The sequence below is a fragment of the Aotus nancymaae genome, unplaced genomic scaffold, assembly GCF_030222135.1.
Source record: "Aotus nancymaae isolate 86718 unplaced genomic scaffold, 86718_ANA_hifiasm-v0.15.2.pri h1tg000011l, whole genome shotgun sequence".
NCBI classification, from domain to species: Eukaryota; Metazoa; Chordata; class Mammalia; order Primates; family Aotidae; genus Aotus; species Aotus nancymaae.
The window spans coordinates 14,413,439-14,438,790 of NW_026988422.1; the positions used below are offsets into that span (position 1 = coordinate 14,413,439).

The 25,352-nt window shown below is 51.4% G+C and overlaps 1 protein-coding gene across 4 annotated transcripts in view; it reads left to right on the forward strand.

Moving 5' to 3' along the window:
- Nucleotides 1-25,352, forward strand: part of BOC (BOC cell adhesion associated, oncogene regulated) — a 248,985-nt gene that overhangs the window by 222,646 nt on the left and 987 nt on the right. For 3 of the 4 annotated variants that reach the window (XM_021668841.2, XM_064374608.1, XM_021668842.2), the window contains 15 exons: nucleotides 7,674-7,820; nucleotides 9,889-10,032; nucleotides 11,486-11,779; nucleotides 12,128-12,400; nucleotides 13,456-13,763; nucleotides 17,164-17,326; nucleotides 17,739-17,849; nucleotides 18,308-18,514; nucleotides 18,882-19,063; nucleotides 19,591-19,696; nucleotides 20,047-20,169; nucleotides 22,380-22,601; nucleotides 23,309-23,544; nucleotides 23,759-23,835; nucleotides 24,346-24,539. In XM_021668841.2, coding sequence (XP_021524516.2) covers nucleotides 7,674-7,820; nucleotides 9,889-10,032; nucleotides 11,486-11,779; nucleotides 12,128-12,400; nucleotides 13,456-13,763; nucleotides 17,164-17,326; nucleotides 17,739-17,849; nucleotides 18,308-18,514; nucleotides 18,882-19,063; nucleotides 19,591-19,696; nucleotides 20,047-20,169; nucleotides 22,380-22,601; nucleotides 23,309-23,544; nucleotides 23,759-23,835; nucleotides 24,346-24,539 — 2,787 coding nt within the window. The remainder of the gene's footprint in view (nucleotides 1-7,673; nucleotides 7,821-9,888; nucleotides 10,033-11,485; nucleotides 11,780-12,127; nucleotides 12,401-13,455; nucleotides 13,764-17,163; nucleotides 17,327-17,738; nucleotides 17,850-18,307; nucleotides 18,515-18,881; nucleotides 19,064-19,590; nucleotides 19,697-20,046; nucleotides 20,170-22,379; nucleotides 22,602-23,308; nucleotides 23,545-23,758; nucleotides 23,836-24,345; nucleotides 24,540-25,352) is intronic. The other variant, XM_021668843.2, reaches the window with a different exon arrangement.

A 25,352-nucleotide genomic window follows, 5' to 3' on the forward strand; every position in this document is an offset into this window, starting at 1 on the left:
CAGCCCATGGCCTGTGAGGAACCAGGTTGCACAGCAGGAGGTGAGCAGTGGACCAACAAGCATTACCACCGGAGAGCCACCTCCTGTCAGATCAGGGGTGGCACCAGATGCTGTTCTAGTAGAATAGAATAGCATAGGGCAAACCCTACTGTGAACTGTGCATGCGCGGGATTTAGGAGGTTGCGTGCTCCTTATGAGAATCTAACTACTGTCTGATGATTTGAGATGGAACAGTTTTATCCCAAAACCATCCTCCCAGTCTCCCCACCCCTGGTTCATGGAAAAGTTGTCTTCCACGAAACTGGTCCCTGATGACAAAAAGGTTGAGGACCACTGTCCTAAGAGATACCTTAAGGGGCACTTTGAAGTGGGTGGATGGGATTGGTGCCACCGAGGCTGATGGGAGTATGCAGTTCCCAGGTGTGTGGGAAGGAAAAACAGGCCCCAGTGTGGGCCTCACTGCCCTATCCCTCCCACCTGGAGTTCTGTTCATCAGAGCCACACCGAAGTGCTCATCCCCGTTCTCTCTCTGAGCTCCTCAGCCTCCGCTTTCTTTCCTCCCTCTCTTCCTGTGCAGGCCGCCAACCCTTCCGAAGCCTGTGCCAGGATCCAGCTCTGGCTCTGATGAGTCCAGACCACCAGGACTCACATTAATTTTCCCACTGCTAAGTTTATAGTTTATATTTGGTTGATCAGGGAAATATGTGTGATGTGGGTTGCTGGCAAGTAAATCTTTTTTTCCTTCTCTCTTTCTTCAGTATATTTTTTTCTAACTATTTCATTCCTTCATCTAGTCCAAAAGAAAATCCCCAGTTCTGCTAACCAGCCCTACCTCAGAGCAGCCCTGCAGTCGGGTAGATGAGATGGTCTACAGACATCTTCTGTGTTCATCTGGCTGCCAGACCCAGTGGAGACATGGCTCCATCCTTGACTTGTCTTTGAGGATTAATCACATTTCTTGTTCTCTTATGTCTTTTTTAAAATAAAATATTTTTAATTGGTTCAAGCCAAGAAATTCCTGAAGCCTAAGGCGAATTCACTGCAGATGATTTAATGACATTGCAAAATAGGTTCTTTTTTAGTCTCTCTCCTTCTTCCTCTCCCACTCCTCCCCTTAGACCTGCTTTCTCCTCCTGCCCACCCCCAGATTTCTCTCTCCTATCTTGACTTTGATTTTTGGCCCTCATCTCCCAGTCTCTTTCATCTCTTCCCCAATCTCAACTTTCTCCCACTGCTCAAATCTGGGTGCAAATCCCACCTCAACTCAAAGGGAAAGAAAGAAATAAGATTTAACAACTAATGTGTTTGGCATCTACAAAGGTTTTTTTCTTCTTCTTCTTCTTTTTCCCCATGGAAACTGTTTTCTTTAAATAAAAGAGAGCATGCCTTGCTTTCATCGGAAAGTGTGTTTGAGAAATTTCATGTCATGTTTCCATGGTTGTCAGGAAAGAGCTTGGGAGCCAAAATAATTTGTGCAACTGGACAGGCAGAAAAAAAATCCCAAAGAGAGCAAACATATTTATCCACTCTCCCGGCCTGCAAAGGGAGGAGCAGTACTCACTCTGCCAACCACGTTTCTAAGTTTCTCTGTAGATCGCGGTGTTGACTTAGGCTGGAGTGCTGGTGAGGACTGCGCTGTAGAATACCACACCACGTGTATGAATTATTGCGTCCTTCCTTGTCTATGCGATTAAAAGCTCCCTGTGGTTAGGAGCAGTGTCTTTTCTTCTGTGTATTTTCTGTAGTGCTTGGCATAGTAGACAATTCTGCAGCACCTGACTTGCTAAATGAATGACTCGATGATGCCTGGAGGGATGGTACTTTACCAAATGCTGGTTTTGTCTGCTTTGTGGGCTGCAGGGGTCTGTGTGCCAGAGCTAAATGTCTTGGTCACTACCCCAAATGCATGGCTTCTGAGATGCTTGCCCAGCCCACAGTGAACACCAGCTACTTACCAGGTGCCAGGCTTTCTGACCCCATGAGAGCACCGTGAGGCTCCAGCCTTTCCTCTGCTTCTGTAGTTGTCCCACATCCTCAGCAGGTAACTGCCGTGGCTTTTCACTTGCAGACCATTTTATTTCAGAGGACTAACCTTGGAGTCATGCCATGCCATGCCATGGTTCCTCAAGTGACTTGGGGGTCGAGAATCATGTTGGGAATTTTTGTCCATCAATGAAGCAGTTTGGGACACAAGACAGCCCCCATATTGGCCAAAGGCAACATAATGAGGAGTGTCAAGGACGCTTCATCTTCTCAGACACTATAGCCAAGTCTGTCTGATAGCCATGAGCCAGAGGCTCAGCCAGAGAAAACTTAGTAACTTCACTTCCCCTGCACCTCAGCCATCTCTCAAAAAGGGACTGAGGTGCAGGGAAGGACCAAAGGATTAGCATGCCACTGAGTAGTGCTTCATTAGGGGAGAATCCTCTGTGCTTTGTAGCATTAGCCACAGGTGCAGCAAGCTGCCACAGGGACAAGTTGAGGCTTGGAGGTCGTGACAGTTGGGTAATAGAATTATCCACCAGCCCAGAAACCTGCTGGTGGCCCTGAGGCTGCTAAGCCATCCTGGGAGCATTGCCACGTGAGCCCCATGCAGTGCCCCGTGACCTGGTCCCATCCAAACCTCTGTAGAGGAGTGCAGGCTTGTCCCGTGATCCCCAGGAGCAGGCAGGAGGGTAGGACAGGACTGTGAGTGAGAAGCACCTGCGTGTGTAGAAGGCCAAAATTTATTTAAGCATTCAGCAGAGTTCATGGATATGGAGATATTGATAACTCCATGAAGCATCCAGCAGACAGTGGGGTCTTACTTCAAACAGAATCAAACTCCGATTTGCAGCCTAAGGAAGGATGCAGGAGAAGATGGAATGAAGAACTCTCTTGGAAGTGATAGTTAGGTTTATGGATTACACCTGGGGCATTTAACTGAGCCCCAACACATCCTGTAGTTGGACACGTAAAGTCCATGAAAATTGGGGGATAAGCCTACAAGGAATATTTGACAGTTTGTGTTACGAGAAGGCATGAACATACACCAAATATTGTAATGTAATTCATAGCTCTGCCGAACCTTTTATTAAGAAAGGATGGAGGCTAGAAGGTGGTGAGAAAGAAGTTCAAGAGACTCAAGAGAAAATGTGCCAATTTGCAGTTTCACGTGTGATCCTGCTGATGGCAGCCACATCCACATGCCTTTGACAGTCTTTAATTTGCTGTCTGTTTTCCCATAGCCAGAAGGATCTGTGCCTGATGTACCTTTGAAGGTGAAGAGAAAGCACAGAGTACATCACATGATGTGTGTCTGAACACATCCCTGTAACCTGTGTGTTTAGGCCTCCTGCAGAAGTGATATATCAGAGTGTACATCTTCCCTTTGGAAACTGAGCTCCCAGAAGGAAGGAACTGGGCCGGGTTCTGTATGGAGCCTAATATATGCGCTTTCTCAGAAATCACAAAGCTCTGTGACAAGTAAATAAGGTCAGTAAACTCAGAGATGGCCCCAAAGATCAGGACTTCTGACCTGTTGGGAGCCGAGAAGCAAGAGTGGGCCAACTAGCTGTTTGATTAATGTGGACAAGTTAATGAAGTAGCTGGAAAGTGCACAAAGAGAGGATGTGAAAGATGGGTGCGAGGGGAGGGAAGATAAGAGGATTAAAGCTGCAAAAACATTGCTCTAATGGATTTCTCAAACACACCAGCCAACAGGCAAGGGCAGGTGTCCTGTCAAACCATTTCCCCAAGAAACCTGATCCATCTTTCTGCAGCAGAGGCCTGCTAACCCCATTTGTAGTTGAAGGGCCTGTCCCTTATTTCCAGTGAAGCACACTGAGCAGCCTAGGGATTCAGCCAGGAAATGGGCTTTGCAGACAAAGGCGCCTGGGAACAGGCTTCCTTCATATGCGCCAGCTACAGCCCCTCTCTGCATCTGCCCCTTCTGGTGGCTGATTAGGCTCTTATTGATCATCAACTCCCCACCCCTCCCTGGCCCCCGTCCTGTCCAAAAACACTAGAAAAAGGGGGTCCTCTGATTTTTCAGATCATTCTTCACTTCATTATTCTGCCTTTGATCCCTTAGTGAAACTCTCAAGTTTTACTTAGGCAGCCAAAAATTGGGAGTGTTTTAAGCTAAGGCTTAAGCTGAGGAGGCACAGGGAGGGGACAGGGCCAAGGAAACTGCTGCTTATTTGTTTTGAAGCCAGGAAGGCTCGCCTGCCAGTTGCCCCTTGTGGGGAGCTGGATGCCCAGCTGGAGTGCCCTCGGTCCTGCCTGCACAGGCCGTTGTGCACATGTTGGCATCAGAACAGAGGGACTGTCTGGCTGCATGGCTGACCGGTGCCCAACTTCATGCTTCCCCACTGCACAGCCTTCTGTCTCCAACTGAGCAGCTGTCAGAGGGTGCAGCAGGAGCCAAGAGGGGATTTAAAAAGACAGTGTTTTCTACCGCTGGGTTGCTGAGGTGGGTGCCTGGCGGAGTGCATGCTCCGTGCCTGGATAAGCCCTCAATTACAATGGGCAGGAGCCTGGGGAGATGGCGTCCTGGTGCCACACTCCTTTCAGTTGCTCACATCTTTCTTGCAAAATGATCTGCTAGGTTTAAGTATATTCTTTGCTTGAGGCAAATTCCTTGGAATGAGGTAAGAAAAGGAGAAGGAAAAAAAAAAAACTTCTTGGTGGAGTAGTTTGGGATTTATTCGACCATGGAGGGAGTGCTTCACAGCGCCTGAGGAATTTTCCAGGTGCCTCTAAGCTCAGGCACTCATAGCTCGCTTTGTGTGAAGCCTCCTGACTTGGCAGGTACAGGGCGCCTTGGCCTGAAGGAGGATTAAGGCCTTTGCATTTTTTAAGTGAATTGCTTTCAGAAAACAAAGTTACCAATATTTAGCCAGAACATGTTGAGCTCAAGCAATTCCTTTCCCATAGTCCAAACCTTCCTCCTCTCTGAGAGAAAACTCATTAGTTGTCTTGGCTGAGAGGCTCAGCCAGGACTGACTAAATAATTTGTGGGACCAAATGCTCAGTGAAAATGTAGGGTCCCTTGTTGAAGCATTATTAAGAATTTTAAGATGGTGAAAGCAGAACATTAAATCAAGTGTCATCCCCATCAAGTGCAGGAGCAGGTTGCACACCCATCAAGCTGGGCTTGGGCTCAGCCTTCCAAACTGTATTTATTTGGCAGGGACTTAGAAAGCATTTGCTGTATCCTCAGTACTATGCAATAGAGCTTGGGGTTGGGGCGAGGAGTGAAAAATTAATAGGCTTCTCACGAGGAATTTATAATTTATTTAGGGTCAGCTATCACACACAAAACATGAAATAATTTTGAAATCATTATTTAAAGCCCAGGAGGCCCTACACTTACCCATAGGAAGGAATCTATGAGAGATCTCACCTTGACCCACAGGCATTGTGCTTGTTCTGCCTGGAAAGTGAAATGGGGCAATAAGAAGGGAATCAGCCAATCACTGTGTGTGTGTGTGTGTGTGTGTGTGTGTACGTGTACATAGTATGTGTGTGGGTACATAGTATGTGTGTATATCAGGTGCATGAGATGTTTTGACACAGGCATGCAATGTGAACTAAGCACAGCATGGAGAACGGAACAGCCATCCTATCACTGTTTTCACCACGCCACTCCTTGAGTAGCGTATATTTCTTACAGCACATTTATTAGACCTATTTCACCTCTTCCTTCAGACCCCGCATAACCTCTTAAGAAACATTCTATTTGCAAAATAGCTACCATTGGCCAACTTAGACATAATGTTCATAGAACATCGGTTGTGCTGGGTTCCTGTCCGTAAGTTCAAAATGTAGATCAACTTCAACTATGAATCTGAATTTCCAGGCAGCATAGTAGGCAACTTGTACCTAACTCGTGGGGCTCAGCTTCCAAGATATTCATTTATTTATTAACATTCATTCATTCATTCATTCAACACTTGCCAAGTGTGTACTTGGGCAAGGACCTGGGTTAGGTTCAGGGGACACAGACAGGAACAAGACTCGGTCTCTGCCCCTAAAGAGTTCACAGTCTAATGTTGTAATCAAAGGGACATCAATCCTTTAACAGAAACAATAGAGCTTTCCTCTGCTGTGTTGGCTTGAAGTGACCAAGAGCTGCTGGAACATTCCATTAAGTGGGAGGCCTCCTGACCTCACTGAGTACCTTAATCACCAGGCCCTCCTAGGGTGACTCCAGTTTGTTTTTGGTAATTATCTCTTGTCTTCTGTGAGAAACCTGACTCCAGCCCTCTCTGGTTCTCCAGTGGCAACAACAGCATAGGCAGGTGCAGTCCTGCAGTGAGATTGCAGTCAGCCCCAGTAGGAGGGGCTGAGCAGGATTTGGTGTGGCCAGCATTTGGAGAAGGTGCCTCCAGGGCTTTCTGAGTACCTTTAGGAGGAGAGTGTCTCGGTAAAAGATTGCCATCTGTCTTATACTCCATTAGTTTTGTTTCTCCTCTGAAATTCAGCTAAAATCCTGAGAAACAGATTTCCATCTTGGAATGCATGCATTTTTGTTGTGCAAGTGGCCCCTGTTTATTCAGCACCATCAGTGGCTCATACAAAGAGATTTGTTGTTTGGACTCTTGGACTGTTTGGGAAACATTCTGCTCTTATTCTAGATGGATATCCATGCTCTCCCAGTTTAGATCCCACAGTGCCAAGCCAGGAGAGATGGCCATGGGGCTGCCAGAGACCAGCCTCGTGTCAGGACCCTGGCTTCTCCCCAGTCCACTGCCATTAAGCCATGGTCCTGGCAGATCCCTCTTTGCCTTAGAAAACCCTTAGAGCATCCGGAGTCCTGCCCCAAGCCCCATGGAAGGATCGTCCATGACATAGGGTGTGGCTCCCAAGCAGCAAGAATCAGCCTTCTGGTTATAACCATGGTCAACAATCAAGTGGAATCTCAGGGCTGTCACTTGTCATCATGGATGCCTAAGAAGAACCTGGGAAGGCTGTTTTTTATGACAGAGTTTCGCTCTTGTTACCCAGGCTGGAGTGCAACGGTGCGATCTCGGCTCACCGCAACCTCCACCTCCTGGGTTCAGGCAATTCTCCTGCCTCAGCCTCCTGAGTAGCTGGGATTACAGGCACGCGCCACCATGCCCAGCTAATTTTTTGTATTTTTAGTAGAGACGGGGTTTCACCATGTTGACCAGGATGGTCTCGATCTCTTGACCTCGTGATCCACCCGCCTTGGCCCCCCAAAGTGCTGGGATTACAGGCGTGAGCCACTGCGCCCAGCTGGAAGCTGTTCTTAATCAAATTGGAGAAAAGACATCAAGCATTCTCTTTTATTGTTCCCGTCCATCTCCATTAGCCGAATCTTTTGACAGCTCTGCTAGGACATTTGTTCCTTGACTGATGCGCTTCTGGGCTGAATAAGCAGAGCCAACTTGTCCCCACATCTCAGTGTAACAGAAGAGGCTGGTCTGAGCCATAGGCACCTCTTGATGGGATTCTCTCTGCACCTTCCCCCATCAGTGATGAGGGCCCCACATTCTTATAAACTCTGATAGACAACAAGGGGCTGGAGGAAGAACTCAGAGGACCCCCTGATATCCCCCTAGGTACGAGCTTTGTCATGACTGACAACACCAAGGCACAAGCCCACCCTGAAATGTCACACTTTTGCTCTGTTCTCCTCTAACCAGCACCTTCCCTTCTCTTCACAGATCTGCAGGACTTCAAGTTAGATGTGCAGCACGTGATTGAAGTGGACGAGGGAAACACAGCAGTCATTGCCTGTCACCTGCCGGAGAGCCACCCCAAAGCCCAGGTCCGGTACAGCGTCAAACAAGAGTGGCTGGAGGCCTCCAGAGGTGAGTGGGCAGGAGCCCAGAGGCCAAGGCTGAGGCCAGAAGGGGAGCTGACCTCCTCTGACCACTCGCTGCTCAATAAAGCTTGGGCGGCTGTGACTGCCTCCCAATGCCTCCTCAACATGCCAGCAACCCTGTCCTCATGCTGGCCAGCTGTCTCCTCCCTTTTTTTTTCTTTTAAGAGACAGGGTCTTGTTCTGTTACCCAAGCTGGAGTGCAGTGGCACAATCAGAGCTCACTGCAGCCTCCATCATCAGGGCTCAAGAGATCCTCCTTCCTCTGCCTCCTGAGTAGCTAGGACTACAGGCACACATTACTATGCTTGGCTAACTTTATTTTTTGTTTGCTATAGAGACAGAGTCTTGCTCTGTTGCCCAGGCTGGTCTAGAACTCCTGAGCTCTAGCAATCCTCCCGCGTTGGCTGGAATTACAGGCTTGAGCCACCATGCTTGGCCATGTCTTCTCTCTTGATATTTAGTCCTGTAGGGTCCCAAAGCAGGCGGCTTCCATTATGGAAGTCCTCTGTCTTAGCATGAGGAATTTCTTTATCCTTTCAGGCTCCAGAAGATATTCCTGAGATGCTGCTGTTCCAGCCAGGCTCTCAGCACATGGCTCTGGATGCTGCCTGTGGAAGTTCTGTGCCTCCAGGCACACACAGGAGGACTGCCTGATAAGAGGCATTCATGGAGCCCCAGGGTTCCCTGGCAGGAGGTGGAGCTCTTCCCCATGCAGCAGAGAGCAGTCTTTGTAGTGGACTTCATTTTTCCCTCTCCCCATTTGCCTGGCCAATAGAGTGAGACCTTGTCTCAAAAAAAAAAAAAAAAAAAAAAAAAGTATACCTTTAAAAATAGTCTATCGATTTTAAGATATTTTTATTAACTCTTTCTGGTTATGCAAGGAATATATGTTCATTATAGAAAACTTAGAAAATACAGAAAACTGTTTTCAAAAGGGTGACACCCCTAATCCAGCCACTCAGAACTAACTGGAGACTAGGGAAGAAGAGCATTAATCCCTACTGTCCCCAGCAGAAGGTTGGCAGCAGCCTCTGGGAGAGGCCTGCCTGCCCCATCAGGCCAAGGGCTTCTCCCACTCCATCTGGCCCTTGCTAAGCACCTCATACCTGGGTGGCCCAGCAGCAGGCAGGCACCAGGCTTGGCAACAGCACAGCTCCCAGGAGGGGCCACCAGAGCACAGCTCAGTGCTGACGACCATAGCTTTGCCTGCCAGGAAGCCAAATGCCACCCTAGTTGCTGGGGTGTCCAGGAGCTGTGAATCTGCCTCCTGGCTACAGAATCTGAACACCCCTGGGGGCCCATGCCATGGCACCCCTGGACCAGGAGCAGGCAGAGCCTAACAGGCCCCTGATGCAGAAGAAAGGATTTCAGTGGCATTCATGGGGAGGGTGGGGTTGGGAGTCAGAATATTCCTCTCCAAGTGGCAGAGATGCAATAATGAGGTGACTCTGAGTGATGGCTATGACTGATGGGAAGACTTGCCAGTCATTTGGGAAGGGAAAACGATGGGAAGTTCCAAAGTCAATTTCCTCCTTCCTGGAGGCTTGCAGAAATGATGATCTCATCTCCCATGTGTGCAGCTTGGGCCTCTCAATCCTTACAATGGCCCTGAGGCCGCCTTTTTACAAAGAGGAAACTGGATCGGAGAGGTTAAATAACTTGCCCAAGATCACACAGTTAATACCTGGCAGATCCAGAGCATGAGACCGTGGCTGATTCTAAATCCTGCTTTCTTTCCAGCCTCCCAGCTCCCTTGAAAGTATAAAATGCTCTTCCATAGACCTATGCACTAACTTGGGGCAGTTAGTCAACCAGCTGTTAGCTAGTTGGTTAGTTACTTTTTCTCTCTGGCACTCTGTCCCGCTTGGTGCAGGGTTTTATGGGAAGAAGGCATCTTAGGCTTGGGCTTGTGGGGACCCAGGTGGACATCAGCTCCTAGTGCCTGCCCAGCCTGCCCCACTTCTTCCATGCACCTCTCCTTTGTGGAAGCTGCAGAGTGCAGCATTCTGGACCCAAACTCATCCCGTCTTCCCCTGGCCCTGCCCTTTCCACAGATAACTACCTGATCATGCCCTCAGGGAACCTCCAGATTGTGAATGCCAGCCAGGAGGACGAGGGCATGTACAAGTGTGCGGCCTACAACCCAGTGACCCAGGAAGTGAAAACCTCCGGCTCCAGCGACAGGCTGCGTGTGCGCCGTAAGGCCCGGGCCCACCTGCTGGGGGACAGGGCATCACTGATGGGCTCGCAAAGATGGGAAGGGAGGTAGATACCTGGAGGTGCCGCATCCCAGCTGCAGTTCTGTGTGCACTGGCTTTGGCCAGGGGGAACCCCTGGGACCCAACGAGGTGTTCTCTCCCCTCTGACCAGCTTCGGGGCCAGCCTCTCACAGCACACAGCCCTTGGGCTGGCTCTGGCAAGTGACCGTGCCTGCTGCCACACCTGCCTGTTAGGAGGTTTCCTTCGCTGTTACTTTGCAATTGGGATGGGTCAGAATGTGTGTGCTGGGGCAGGATGGTAGGTCTTGTCTCAAGCTCAGCAGTGGACACAGCCTAGAACAGACGCCCACGTGGGAGGCCTTCAGGCCACCTTTCTGCCCTACGTGAGGTTCCTGGCCCTGCACTGATGCACTGATGAGGTGTGCCCAGCACTGCCCTCTGGTGAGCATCCAGGAGGCCCACGTGCTCTCAATGCACAGGAAAACAGCAGCTACCTTTCCATGCACTTGTCTGGAGTCCCTGCCTGTTCAGAGGAGTGACATCTTACACGGAGTTAGAGTTGGCACAGAGATAGAATCACTGTGAAGCTAATGAAGCTAAATGCCATGGTCCTTCACTCACCAACAGAGGCCTCTCAAGAGCCTAATTTTCTATCATTTTCCATTCTTTTTGGGGTCTCTGAAATTGTATAAATTTCAGGTGTTAGAAAACCTGGGTCTGCCCCTGGTTAGCATATAAGGCAGAATTGGTCCCCGTGCTCCTCGAAGGTCGCTGAGGAACAGCACACACTGGAGAGTAGACGTGCCTTTCAGTGAGTTCTGTGCAGTTTGTTCCCGGTGTGGAGAAAAGATCTCAGCTTCCCCAGCTGTGCGCCTGGATTAGCACATAGGTGATTTGCATTTGGGGACCTTGCAATATGAGAAATGCATGTGTTTAAACAGTGGATTCCATTCAGCTCAGTGGGAGGCCAGCTCTGAGATGCACACTGTGAGAGACACTTGGGCCTCAGAACTGTAGGGCGGGGCTGGGGGCATGGCAGATTCTTGTTCCCCATCTCATCTTCAGCCTCACAGTGCACTTACTGAGTGCAAGCAGGAAGAAACATCTGTGCCATTTAAATAGCCTCTCCTCCCCCTCACCTTTCTCTCTTTGCCAACACTCATAGTTAACTGCATATGTTGTGTTGATGCTGCTGTTCTTCTGTGTTGTCTCATTTCTTACTCATAACAGCTCCCTGCAGAAGAAGCCCTTGTTTCTGATAAGGACATCAAGTCCCAGGGGAATTCTGTAGCATGCCCCACTCTACATAGGTGGAAAGACCTGGAATGGCTGTTTGATCCCATCTCCACGCTCTCTGGGCCTGCCTCCTGGGGATGCTGTACAGGACGTCCTGGTCCACATGCCTCTGTCCTTGCCCTCCTTGCCCCTCCAGGCTCCACTGCTGAGGCTGCCCGCATCATCTACCCGCCGGAGGCCCAAACCATCATCGTCACCAAAGGCCAGAGTCTCATTCTTGAGTGTGTAGCCAGTGGAATCCCACCCCCACGAGTCACCTGGGCCAAGGATGGGTCCAGTGTCACTGGCTACAACAAGACACGCTTCCTGCTGAGCAACCTCCTCATCGACACCACCAGCGAGGAGGACTCGGGCACCTACCGCTGCATGGCAGACAATGGGGTGGGGCAGCCTGGGGCAGCGGTCATCCTCTACAACGTCCAGGTGTTTGGTGAGTGTCTGCTGTGGACTGTCTTCTCCTGGCCTTTTTTCTCTCTGGTCTGGGCAGCCTTTCTAGAAATGGGACCCAGGCTCACAGAGGGTTAGCATCTTGTGAAAGACTGCACGCTGAAGAGTCAGGGCTCCTCGGATCCCAGAGCAAGGGCACGCAGTCCTGGGGCCTTCCTGTCATGACTCTGACGGTGGAGGCGTCGGACCTCTCCTTGCCTCTGTTCTGCCCGTTAGGAAAAAGCAACAGCCGACGGGCAGGGGAGCCGCTCCTAACTGCGTCCCTCCCAGCCCATCTAGCCCTGGGACAGACACACACAGCCCTTCTCACCCTGCTCTGGTTTCCTGGCAGAACCCCCTGAGGTCACCATGGAGCTGTCCCAGCTGGTCATCCCCTGGGGCCAGAGTGCCAAGCTCACCTGCGAGGTACGCGGGAACCCCCCGCCTTCCGTGCTGTGGCTGAGGAATGCCGTGCCCCTCATCTCCAGCCAGCGCCTCCGGCTCTCCCGCAGGGCCCTGCGGGTGCTCAGCATGGGGCCTGAGGATGAAGGCGTCTACCAGTGCATGGCTGAGAACGAAGTCGGGAGCGCCCACGCTGTGGTCCAGCTGCGGACCTCCAGGCCAAGTGAGTGCAGCCCAGGGGTCTGAGATTCCAGCTGAAGATTCACTGAATCCTTTTCTCAAATGAAATCTAATTTGGAACCCTAGTATATAAGATAGAGAAAAGTAGCTTATAGTTGTAAGCTCAAATTCATATAAACTTAATAAATCAGAAGTGCAGATTTTCACTAACAAAAATAACCCATTTAATTATTGTATTAAAAATTAAATTTCCATGGAACCACCCAGTTTGACAACCACCACTCTAGTGCTTTGGTAAAGAAAAGTTAGTCTGTCCTTCTCAGCAAGCTTCATTCCAGTTAGGGCCTGTGCCAGCTGGGCAGTGACCGTGCTCAGCCCCGGGAGAGGTAATGTAGGGGATGCAGAGCAACGCGGCAAAGACCCTGCCCTCAAGAACTCGCCTACGGAGACGAAAGTTACCAGGGAGACAACTTGAGAAAAATGCAGCAATGAATACAGTACAGTGCTGAGTCAGCATTATGGGGTGCCCACGTCCTGTGGTGGGGAAGGTCAGGTAGAGGAGAGAAGGTGCTGGCAGATCCTGTGGAAACCTCCCGGAGGAAGCACCACCCCTCCTGGCCTCGCAGACTCTCAGCGGAGATTCCAAGTTGGGTTCATGTCTCACGTTCCCAGTAGGAAAAGGCCCACATGGTGCCGTGGTGTTAAGATCCTACATGAGGGCACAGCCCCATCCCCAGCCTAGGCCAAGAAGGAAGGCGCAGGGTTCCTGGGCCTCGGAGCAAATTGAGTTAGTTCGCTGGAGATGCACTTCACATGGACTCAGGAGAACAGCAGGCCACAGAGATGTTTGCTTGCCATGCCCAAGCCACCCTTGAGCCCCTGGCAAGACAGGCCAGGCTGCCTTTTCCTTCTGGCAGGACAGGGACACCGGCACTGTCTTCCACAGAGCCTGGCTGGGCAGCACAGAGTGGGTGGTGGTCGGGCTGATGGCGGGCCCCAGTTGCCTCTCTGACTTCTTTCTGTTTTCTCCCCAGGAATAACAGCTAGCAGGTAAACCAGGGGACTCATGTTTCCTTCTCCTTCCTGTTGGTCCTCCAGGCACAACCCCGAGGCTATGGCAGGATGCTGAGCCGGCCACTGGCACGCCTCCTGCACCACCCTCCAATCCCGGCAGCCCCGAGCAGATGCTGAGAGGGCAACCGGCGCTGCCCAGACCCTCGACGTCAGTGCGGCCTGCTTCCCCGCAGTGTCCAGGAGAGAAGGGGCAGGGGACTCCCGCCGAGGCCCCCATCATCCTCAGCTCGCCTCGCACCTCCAAGACTGACTCATACGAACTGGTGTGGCGCCCTCGACATGAGGGCGGTGGCCGGGCGCCGATCCTCTACTATGTGGTGAAACACCGCAAGGTATGGCCCTGGTGTGGCGCCGCTGCCTCCCCTGCACAGCCCTCCCCGCAAGGCTGAGCAGAGTCACTGCCTCCTGGCCATCTCCCCTTGAGCTCCTGAAGCCTGGACCAGTAATCCTCACCTCTAATCAGGCCCTTCTGTCTCCTCCAATGTCTATCCGTGCCACCTCCCAGGAGGCTGGTTGTGAGATGGGCGTGTGGGACCCTAGAAGGCCCAGGAAAAAGCCTTGTGCCTGCATCCAGTACTAAGCTCTACGCACTCATTTCTCAGAAGCTCGCACCGGCTTCTAGTCCCTGAGGAGATGGTGAACAGTCTCCCTGGTAACTATGACCCTCCCCACTGCTTTCCTCTGCCATTTGTTGTTATTACATTTCATTTTTTCACGAAAGTTAAGCTGTGCTGGGTACATACCTGCAGGAACCCTGGCATGGTAAGCCAGCTGTAATGCCAGGAAAACAAATATTTGTGAACAAGTGTTTTCTTTGTAGGCTCTAAAATACCCTCTCTGTTCTCAGAATCCGTCAGGGCTAGGGCTTGGCAAGCAGGCATTTGAGCTCAAAGCACATCATGCTGTTCAGACCTCAGCTATTTCTCCTTGACAGAAGAAGTCTGTCCAGGTGAATGTTTCAGGAGCTGTCAGGGAGGGAATCTCCAGCTCTGATAGGATGTGGGGGCAGAGCCCAGCCCGGCCAGTGCTCCTGGACACTGTGTGCTGTGAGGCAGGGCAGGGTCCCCAGGCCACCGCTCCCGCTCAAGGCCGTGCTGTTACCTGCTCTTACCCTGCAGGGATGAGGACATGAAATTCCCTGTTAACAAAATGTCCTTGAAAATGTTTCTGTTCACTCCAGGTATACACCACTTTCTAAGGCCATTTGATAGTAGAAAACTATTATTATTAAATGAATTTTTAAAAATTGTATTTGATAAATAATAGCATATACGTGCTGAATTTTATTATGCATTGGTATTACTTTTGCTTATAAAAATGCTATGTGCACCTGATGGAAAACATATGAATGTAGAATTAAAAGTATTTATCCACTCCTCCCCACCTCCAAAAACAAGCAAGAAAAACCAACCCTGCACAGTGGAGTGCGCGAGCTGTGCAGAAGCCCTTTCCCTACCTTGGAGCCCTGGCCCTGACTGCTTCTATTCTGTTCTTTTTCCCTTACATCCTCTCCTAGAAGATCTTGGGTCAGGACAAGCCCACAGAGACCCTGGGTTGTCAGAAAGACACCTAAGGCAGAGCACACCCATGCCCCCTCTGCTGCCTCCCTAGAGGCAGGGGGATGGCGGGGAGCAGTCTCATTAGTCCTCCACCTGCTGGCCTCTTCATAGGCAGCCAGCAGAGCGGGTGAATGAGTTTTTAACAAAAAGCGGCATTGTTCACATGTTACAGGACAGGGCTGCTCCTAATCCTATTTCCCTATGTAACTGGACACCTCAATCTCAGAGTTGTAGACAAAGATCAGGGCAGGCCAAACGCCCGTGGTTCCCAGGAGACAAAACCCAGTGTGAGAGCAAGAATAATATTTTTCAGGCCAATAGGTGGCCATGAAGCAGCCTCGCACAAGAGGCTGATTGGCGAAGTCCGTGCCGTGGTGATCCGGAAATGCCAGGCTCAGGCTGCATTCACCCTCTCAGTGTGTGCGACAGTGACTAATTACCCTTCTATTTCTTATTTTCATTTCTGGACCCAGTGGAAGTGTGAGGGAAGGGGTGCCTGCGGCGCAGGGGAAGTGAGAGTCCAGACAGGCCCCTGCTGCGTCTGGCTTCTCTCAGGCTCCAGCCTGGGGGCTCTTCAGTCTGGGGTTGCCAAGGCAGAAGTTCTGGCTTGAAAGCAGTTTCTTTCTTACAGAACTAATAAGTCTTAAAGATCACCCAGGAAAGAATTTGAAATCAAAAGTCAGCATTTGGGCTGTTTTTTCATCCCTCTTCTCTTGCTGGGGATTGGGAACCATTCAGCTAATTTTCACTATTTCACATGTGCGAAGCAAGTTTCATTTCCTGGTGCATCTGCAGACCCTGGGCTACTGTGTTTGGGTTTCCAGCACCACTGGGGAGTCTCAGTTTGTAAAAACTTCTTCTCCCCTTGGAACAAATCCTGGAAGCCTGACAATGAGCCCAGACCATTCCTGTGCCTTGAATGGTAGGTTTTGTTTGACTTTGGAATATTCTGCTCAGGGAAAAGAGCTTTTCATTCCAGCTGTTTTCTTCCTTCAGCAAACCACAACTTCAGGTTCCAGCAGGCTCTCTGGGATGTATGTACAGAGTTGGCAGTAAAGTCCTTCGTCCCGAAAGCTGGTGGGGCGGGGCGGGAGGGCTGAAATGAGCAGCCTCTCAGCATCACCTGTTGGTGAGCTGGAGCTCCCTTACTTTTTCCTTTAAAGAGCTAGGAATTTGCAGCTATTAATTGTGACCATCATAGTCACAATTCATCCACAGTTTGTAAGTTCTGAGCAACGACTGGAGGCAGGAGCAGAAACAAAGAGGAAGAAACCGCACTGGGCTGAGGATGTGGGGAGGGGCCTAGAGGGGCTGGGCGTTGGCTGGGAACCTACCGTACACCAAGCTCGCTGTGGGACACTTTACACGCGTTCTCTCATTTAATCTTCAGAATAACCTGAGAGATTTTATTTGCCTCGCTGGTGAAGTGCAAAGCTTAAGGGTCAGAGAGTTAGGAGACTTGCTCTGAGTTACACAACCGGGATTTGAACCCAGGACTTTGGATCCCAGATAGCGTGCAATGCTCTTTGGAGTCAAGTCATAGTTTCTGTGCTCAGCAGCCATGTGGCCTAGAGAAAATTGCTCATCTCTCTAAACTTTAGCCTCATTATTTGTGAAGTTGGAACAATATTAACACCAATCACTTGGGCTACTTTGAGGAAAAGGAAGTAGCGCCTGTAAACTGCTTAGTTCGAGCCTAGCACCAAGTAAGCACTAGCAACAAATGTTGCTGTTTCAATGGCTGCTGATGCTTCCGCTGTCTTTCTCATCATTGTGTCTCATTAGAATTTAAACAGAGGGAACTGCATTTAGTTTACATACAGAAGGAGAAAGAAAGCAAAACGTGGAGATTCTTTGAAATACAGGGAGGGAAGGTCTTTGGAGGCATTCTCAGCAGTGTCAGTCAGGCTGTCTGACTTCCCCACTGAGGTTTCTTTGATGAGATCATTAGACGAGGGATCAGGGAAACTGACTTGACTGTCCCAGTGAGGTTGGCAGGTCCTATAGCCGGGGGCGGGGGAGTCTGAGTCTGTGCCACCCCCAATTCCAACCTGGCCCATCGTCCTTCCCCTCCTCCTGCCCTCTTGGGCTCAGTGCTGCTTTCCTTGCAAACCACAATCCACTCGTCGCCCGAGGCTGAGATGCCCGTCCTTATACCAGCTACCTTCTCCAGCAGGTCACAAACTCCTCCGACGACTGGACCATCTCTGGCATTCCAGCCAACCAGCACCACCTGACCCTCAGCAAACTTGACTCTGGGAGCTTGTATGAAGTGGAGATGGCAGCTTACAACTGTGCAGGCAAGGGCCAGACAGCCATGGTCACCTTCCGAACTGGTGAGAGTCAAACACTGCCCTTTGCTTGGGGTCTCCATGGGTCTAAGCAAGTTCTCCCAGCCCAGGTCAGAATCCCTGCTCACCTTGCCCCAGCTGTTCACCTCGAACTTCATCTGTCCTTCCAGCTACCGCCCCCTTGTGGTTTGTGTGTCACACTAAGGTCCCAGCTCTCATTAGGACAGTTGCCAGCCGGCCTCTCCGGTGCCCCTTTGTTCCTCTCACACAGGGGCCATTAGCAGTACCACAACACAGCCAGGCTCGCCAAGGCTCAGCCCACACCCTCAGGGCCCAGGATGCTTATTTGCATCACTTCGCCATGCTCCTCAGCAGAGTCTCAGGCAAAAAGGACTCTGTGGGAGGGATATCTAATGCCTGCTTCTTCCCTTGCTGACTGCAACCCATTTCCACCCAGGACGGCGGCCCAAACCTGAGATCGTGGCCAGCAAGGAGCAGCAGATCCAGAGAGACGACCCTGGAGCAAGCCCCCAGAGCAGCAGCCAGTCGGATCACGGCCGCCTCTCCCGTAAGCCCCGAGCAGCAGGGACTGGGACATGCAGTCAGGACTGGAACTGCCTCAGAGGGCCTGTTCCCAAGGCTGAATGGGGTCTTGCTTCTGTAGGTCCAGGATTTTTATGACATTTTCTTGGCATCTCCCAGTTTACCACAATGAGGAAATGTAGTTTGGAGCTTTTTAAATAAAAGGCTGGCGTTGATGCTGGGATTGCTGACCGGGTGCATCCAGAGAGCAGCAGAGGCCAGAGCAGTGGCCCTTCAGCCACTACACTCTGGCTTTGCAGAAGGAAGGCATAAGGGGTCTTAGCTCAAAGGCTGCCCCCAGCAGAGGGCAGCCCAGGCAGCCATGGGGAGGTCTGATGCGAACACCAGTGGGTGGAGCTCTGTGGCGAGGAGCAGGCCAGGCCCAGTGGGCACACAGCCTCATCCCACCCTGCTTCCTTCCTCACCACGTACGGTCTTTCCCAGCCCCAGAAGCTCCCGACAGGCCCACCATCTCCATGGCCTCTGAGACCTCAGTGTATGTGACCTGGATCCCCCGTGGCAACGGTGGGTTCCCAATCCAGTCCTTTCGTGTGGAGTACAAGAAGCTAAAGAAAGTGGGAGACTGGATTCTGGCCACCAGCGCGATCCCCCCCTCGCGGCTCTCCGTGGAGATCACAGGCCTAGAGAAAGGTAGGGGCCTGGCCACGCAGCGGCCTGATCCCCCGGCTGCCCCTGACTGCCTGGAGGAGGATGACGAGCCTGGGATCCCCTTCTCTGGGCCCAGGCCCTCACCCTCTGGCGTGCTCAGGTGCTGCTGCCTGTGGTGTTCACCACAGTCCTGCAAGCCCTCCGCCTCCCTCTCTCCAGAGGAGCATCCGGAGCCATCTCCCTTGCAGCTCCGCTGTGACAAGGGCGGGCGTTCTTGTGAGGCCTTTGAGAACTTGCTTTGGGGAAGGGCTGCCCAGAAGACCCCTCCAGGTCCTGGGCCTTGAAAGGCTGTGGGAGAATCAGACGGTGCTTCCCAGCTCCTGAGTTCAGTGAGTGTCCCTCTCACCAGGCACCTCCTATAAGTTCCGAGTCCGGGCTCTGAACATGCTGGGGGAGAGCGAGCCTAGCGCCCCCTCTCGGCCCTACGTGGTATCGGGCTACAGCGGCCGCGTGTACGAGAGGCCCGTGGCGGGTCCTTACATCACCTTCACGGACGCCGTCAATGAGACCACCATCATGCTCAAGTGGATGGTAAGCGGGCCTGGCCTTGTTCGAAGCGGAAGATGGCCTACCCCAAACGCCCTTCCCTGTGAACCTGGGGATCAGACTCCCCTGAACGGGGCACCTGAAAGCCTTATGAGTGGAATTTGGGAGGCTCTTAGTGGCTGGAGCTGCTCTGTAGTCTCCTGTTGATTCTGGTGCCTCACCCTCCTTCCTGCCCTTCCCCTGACACCACCGGGGATCCCAACACAATCGTTCAGGTCCCTTTCTCAGCCATAGGGGCCCCTCACATGTCCGGGGAAGTCAGAAGCAATTGAAGTCTTTGGAGAAATGGCAATTTGTTTCTTCTCTTCAAAAGCTTAGGGACCTCTAGGCTAAATAAAATAATAATTTCACAGCATTTTTCAGAGAACCTCAGGGATAGCATTAGAAGTCTTTGTCAGGGGCCCCCAGTGAAATTCAGACTCCGGGCTGGGGTAGAACTTTCATACACCAGTGGTTTTGCTTTGATGTTTTCTCTGCCCCTTGTCAATGTGTTTCTTCTCCATTCCCTATAGTACATCCCAGCAAGTAACAACAACACGCCAATCCATGGCTTTTATATCTATTACCGACCCACAGACAGTGACAACGATAGTGACTACAAGAAGGATATGGTGGAAGGTGAGAAACACTTCTGTGTTTAAGTTTCTGTGTGATACGGTGCCCTCCGCTGGCATGGGAGACAAGGCATTGGTGAAATCTGGTTAAGCATAAACCTGTGTCTGAGCTCCATATCATTGACTCATTCATAATACCCTTGAAGCTGTCTATTTCATGAACCCACATGATGATGGGACAACAGGAACATGGGTGGACACCTAGAACATCTCCTCCAGCGTTGCTTCACACACCACCCCTGTGCCAGTCAGTGGCATCCTCGCCCACACACTGCCCCAGCTGAGTCTGTGAGATTGGGATCAAGAAAACGATATACACATTGCCATGCATGATTCTCTGACTCTGTTTCCCAGGGGACAGGTACTGGCACTCTATCAGCCACCTGCAGCCAGAGACCTCCTATGACATTAAGATGCAGTGCTTCAATGAAGGAGGGGAGAGCGAGTTCAGCAACGTGATGATCTGTGAGACCAAAGGTGATGCTCTTTGGGTCTTCTCTCCTGTCTTGGTGTTTCCAGCGAAGGGAGGCAAAGTCACCCCTCCCTGTGTCATGCTGGTCTCTTTCCCAGGAAGACTCTTTGTTTTCCAAGGACCCTCAGACTTTGTCATTTTTCACTCTCATTTGTCTGTGCCTAATACCAAATAGGCCATCGTGACACTTTCAAGGAACTTGGTAATTAACTCATCCATGAACTCATGGGATAGATCTCTTTCTTAAGTTGGGAACTTCCTATAAATCCTTTATTCCTGCAGTGATATTTGGTGCTTACATTGGTTGGTTTATTTAACTGAACTATAATCCCATGAGATGGGAAAGGAAGTATCGGGAAGCTGCACACTTTCCACCAAGGCCATGCAGCCAGTTAGGGGTAGAGCATGCTTTGGGCCAGGATTATCTAACTACAAGCCCAGCCCCTTTCTATTACACTTAAAACATGTTAAACATAGTCACATAATAACTTGTTAATATTTGCACATTGGTCAGATGGGGAGGCGGCATTATATCTCCATTTTGCAGATACTGAAAATGAGATAAAGCAGTTGTATTTGCAAAGAACATAATCAGGAGAAGATCACAAAGGAATAGGAATAGTGACAGAACAATACATTTTCCTGTCATCAAGGCAACAGCATTCTCTCTCCTGCTTCACTGACTTTGTCGCTCAGCATTTCCTGAGTGCCTCCGTGTCTCTCCCTGCCCCCTTCCATCATGTATACGGGAGGGAGGGCAGATCCATGCACACCCAGAATCCTGAATCACCTGGTGCAGGGAGTGCCCAGAGGGAGGAAGAGGCTTCCTAAAGGCTTCACACTGATCTTCTGGAAGGACCGAATTTAGGCCAGGGATGAGGAGGGAGTGGCCTGGGGGACAGGCCAAGCCTGGACATAGCTCCAGCACTGGGAAGGAGGTTATGGGAGTGAATGCCCAGTGAAGAGCCCACTGAGGATGCTGTGAGATGAGCTGGTGCAGTCAGGAAGAGCAGGAGCCACCCGAGGCTGTGAGGTAGGGGAGGTCGCCAGTGGATTTGTCTGTGGAGATGGGTCACTGGTGACTGTGCAGGGAATGGGCTGAGGGTTGAGAACCCGTGCTGTAAAGTAAAGGTGAAGATAAGGGAGGTGTGGGTGGAGGTGTGGGTGGGATCAGGGACTGCTTGCATGCCAGGGCTGGGAGCGAGTGAAAGGAGTTTAAAGACTTTAAGGTTTCCAGCTGGAAGTACTGCACAGGTGACGTTGCCACTTACTGAAATGGCAACAGCAAGAAGGGAAACAGATTTCATGAGAAAGGAACAAGGTAAAACCACTTGGAGGCTTACTGAGCCTTGGATTCTTTGGAGACATTGAAATGAAGTGGCTGATAAGCAGGGCTCCTGCCCCAGGCAGGAGGTCTGGATGGGGAGATTGTTTTGGGGGTCTTTAGGATACAGGTGGAAGTCAGGGGACTAGGTGAGAATATACAGAGTACAGACAGGGAGGAACCAGGAAGCCTCCCAGTGTCTGCAGAGGCAGATGGCACAGAGAGAGGAGGAGAGGCGTACAGAGCAGCAGAGAGGTGGGGACGTCAGGGGACAGAGTCCAAAAGCCAGGGAAGAAGGCAGCCACTAAGGCCAGCAGGGTCAGATACATCTTGTAACAGCAGAGCTGAAGCGAGGAGCCGACGGCCTTGACTCCACTTCTCAGTTGGCATCTCACATGTACTGCGTGTCCTTGTGCGTCCCGGAACGCCTGTCTCCCTGCTGTGATTCATGGTAATACCTAGTACTTCATGTCTCAATCCACCAGGAAGAACAACTTTGTGGGTAAATTCTTCCATCCCCAGTTCTTTTTCTGGCTTCCTGCATTTTAAATCTTTTCTTCCATAAGTTCACCAGTTGTTCTTCCCAGAAGCACTACACCACTTCCGCCAGGAGGACCCAGTCCAACTCTAGTGCATGACTCACAGATACCTCAGGCTCTGCTTTGAAATGTTAGGGTCAGGTCTTCGCCACAACCCCAGATTTCACATTAGATGCCAATTTCATGCTGAGTGTGGACACCATTCAAATAAGGGATTTTGAGGCTGTATCTTGTGAGTTTGACCCTATTTCCCACACCCATGAATGGGGGTATTTTTTTTTTTTTTCTATTATTTGTTTGAAGGAAATGTCAAAGAAATAGATACTGACTTGAGTTTTATCCACAATTACAGCTCGGAAGTTTTCTGGCCAGTCTGGTCGACTGCCACCTCCAACTCTGGCCCCCCCACAGCCGCCCCCGCCTGAAACCATAGAGCGACCTGTGGGCACTGGGGCCATGGTGGCTCGCTCCAGCGACCTGCCCTATCTGATTGTTGGGGTTGTCCTGGGCTCCATCGTTCTCATCATCGTCACCTTCATCCCCTTCTGCTTGTGGAGGGCCTGGTCCAAGCAAAGTGAGTGAGTGATGCTTTCAGTGGGAGGAGGCTGGGTGGGAAAGGGGGTCTCCCAGCCCACCAAGGAGGCCTCTGCCCAGGTGTGCGTCCACGGAGAGCTCAAGCCCAAGACCCCAAAGGTCTCTGAGGTCAGAGAACACCCCATGACTGGGCCCTCCCCACAGCTCACAGACCTCAGCTCGGGGAGGAGGAAGGAGTGAAAGTTGGGCTGTCTTCTCTGCACCTCTGGAGCTCGGGACCTGTGTGGCTCCATCTTCTTGGGTGTCCAAAGCTGCTCCTCTGACCTCACGTTCATACTTACAGTCCATCCTGCCTCTTCGCTGGGCCCTGAACTGCCTTCCGCTTTCCCCTTTATCCTGGAATCTGACTTACAGTCACTGATTTCTGCTTCAGATGGCAACACATCTGGTCAACTTGTCTCATCTAAATATTGCTCCTCCTTTTCACTCACCGCCTCCTGTCCCCAGGCCGTGGACCCTGTATCTCCCCACTTTTCTCCCTGCAGAGGAGTCCAGGTGTCAGGCAGAAATGGGCAACATAAAGAAGACTCTAAGGGAGAACGTTCTCCATCTGTTGGGCACTGTCAGCTCCCTGCCTACGTCCTTCCGCCTATGTGGCCAGGAGTCTCCTGAGATCCTTGTGGGGTTTTTCCAAACCGTCCCAGGCTACCTCGGTCTAAGCACACCTTTGTCTCTCTCTTCTTCCAGAACATACAACAGACCTGGGTTTTCCTCGAAGTGCCCTTCCACCCTCTGCCTGCCCATATACTATGGTACCATTGGGAGGACTCCCAGGCCACCAGGCCAGCGGACAGCCCTACCTCAGTGGCGTCAGTGGACGGGCCTGTGCCAACGGGATCCACGTGAATAGGGCCTGCCCCGTGGCTGCAGTGGGCCACCTGGGCATGAAGCCACACCAGCACTGCCCAGGCGAGCTTCAGCAGGTAGCACACTCTTGGGTGTGGGTGGCAGGTATGGGACACTGAGGAAGGAGTGGCTGGGCTGCCAAGGGGGGCCTCCTCCCTCCTAGGGTCTCAGCCTGGGCTGTTGGGCCAGGCTTTCTTTAGTCAGGAGCAGATGCTCCTGTTGATCAGCGAACACTGGAAAGTGACTTGGACTCCCTGGCGTGGCCGTCTCATTACTCTTCCTTTTGAGCAGCAGAATGACACAGGCAGCCTGCTGAGGCAGAACCTTCTTGGCAATGGCTACGACCCCCAAAATCACCAGATCACCAGGTAACCAGGCTTCTCTCCTTTCACTCCCAGGCCCCACAGCCTCACTTTCCCTTTAGCTCCTCAAATCCAAGGTCAGTCACTGAGAGCCAAGCAGTAGCGCTGCACTCAGGGGTCCCCACGGCTGACAACCATGCTCCTCTGAGCCGTTGCCCTAACGGGCAGTCGTTCGATTTGCAGTTGCGATGCCCTTGCTGCCTGGTGGCGTGGGTTGGTATCTCAGAATCCTCCCTCACTAGGCAGCGCAGAAGCACCCACCACAACTGACTTTGCTCATAGGCCTCTGGACACCTGACTTCACATCCTCCCACATAGAATAAAATGGAAACGGACTAGAATGATCAGTGGAAATGATGGCGTGGCCTCTTGATGTTCAAAGGGGAGAGCAATCCTTGCCCCATCTGAGCTCTCACCAGCTCTGATGCCCTCAGACGGGGAGACAGCCGGCAGGGGGATGGGGCGACAGGCCCGCCCTGCCCTGCCTGTCTTCCCATCTGGGCTTGTGCACTGCAGGGGTCCCGAGTCTAGCCCGGATGAGGGCTTTTTCTTATACACGCTGCCCGATAACTCCACTCACCAGCTGCTGCAGCCCCACCATGACTGCTGCCACCACCGGGAGCCGCCTGCTGCTGTGGGCCAGTCAGGGGTGAGGAGAGCCCCCGAGAATCCTGGCCTGGAAGCAGCGTGGGACCCTCCATTTCACTCAGGTCGGTGCCAGGAGCAGGGCAGAGAAATTGAACAGGCTGGGGTGACATGAGGTAGGCATCCACAAGCCAGTAGTAACAGTCTTAAAGGTAGGGCTGGCGTGTCGAGGGTGGCTGGCCACTTTCCTTCGCTGCTGAAGGCCCAGTAGGTCTGTGGGATGTCCAGGTAGGTCCACTCCAACATTATAAGCTGCGGTCCTCAGCCTCTGAGAAAAAGACGGCTTTTCCATTTTGGAGAAAAAAGCCCTTTTTGGTCTCTGCATTTCAAGGTCATTCACAAATTCCATTTGCCCCTCATCACACAAGAGCCATTCTCTAATCATTCTGAAATGTCTTGCTTTGTTGAGGCTTGTCTCTTAATTAAGGAATAAGGTTGCCTCAATCATTAAGGAGCCAATTTCTTACAAACATCATCATCATAACTCTTTGTGCTTCCACAGAACCTTTTCTCCACGGGGTTTGGGGCCATTCATGCTAAGCCCATCCCATTGTCTCCCTGCTAGTCTCCTTGGAAATCAGTAGATACTTGGTGAGGACACAGGCTAGTTCAGAGGACTGGCTAATTAATGTTTCTTAGCCTCTCTGTGTGCATGTCCATTCATAGGCAGATCCTGGACTCTGTCTCTAGGAACTAAATTTAAAAGATGCTGGGTCCTAAAGCTCAACCCAACATCATTTAAACTGGCCCGTGGCAATCTGGGGGCACTGGATGGTGAGTGGGGTGACTGTAACCAGAAGCTATAGCGAAGAGTGGACTAGCAGCCCGAACATAGAGCAGGGCTTCCTTCTGTATTTCATGGGCTTCGCTGACTTCAT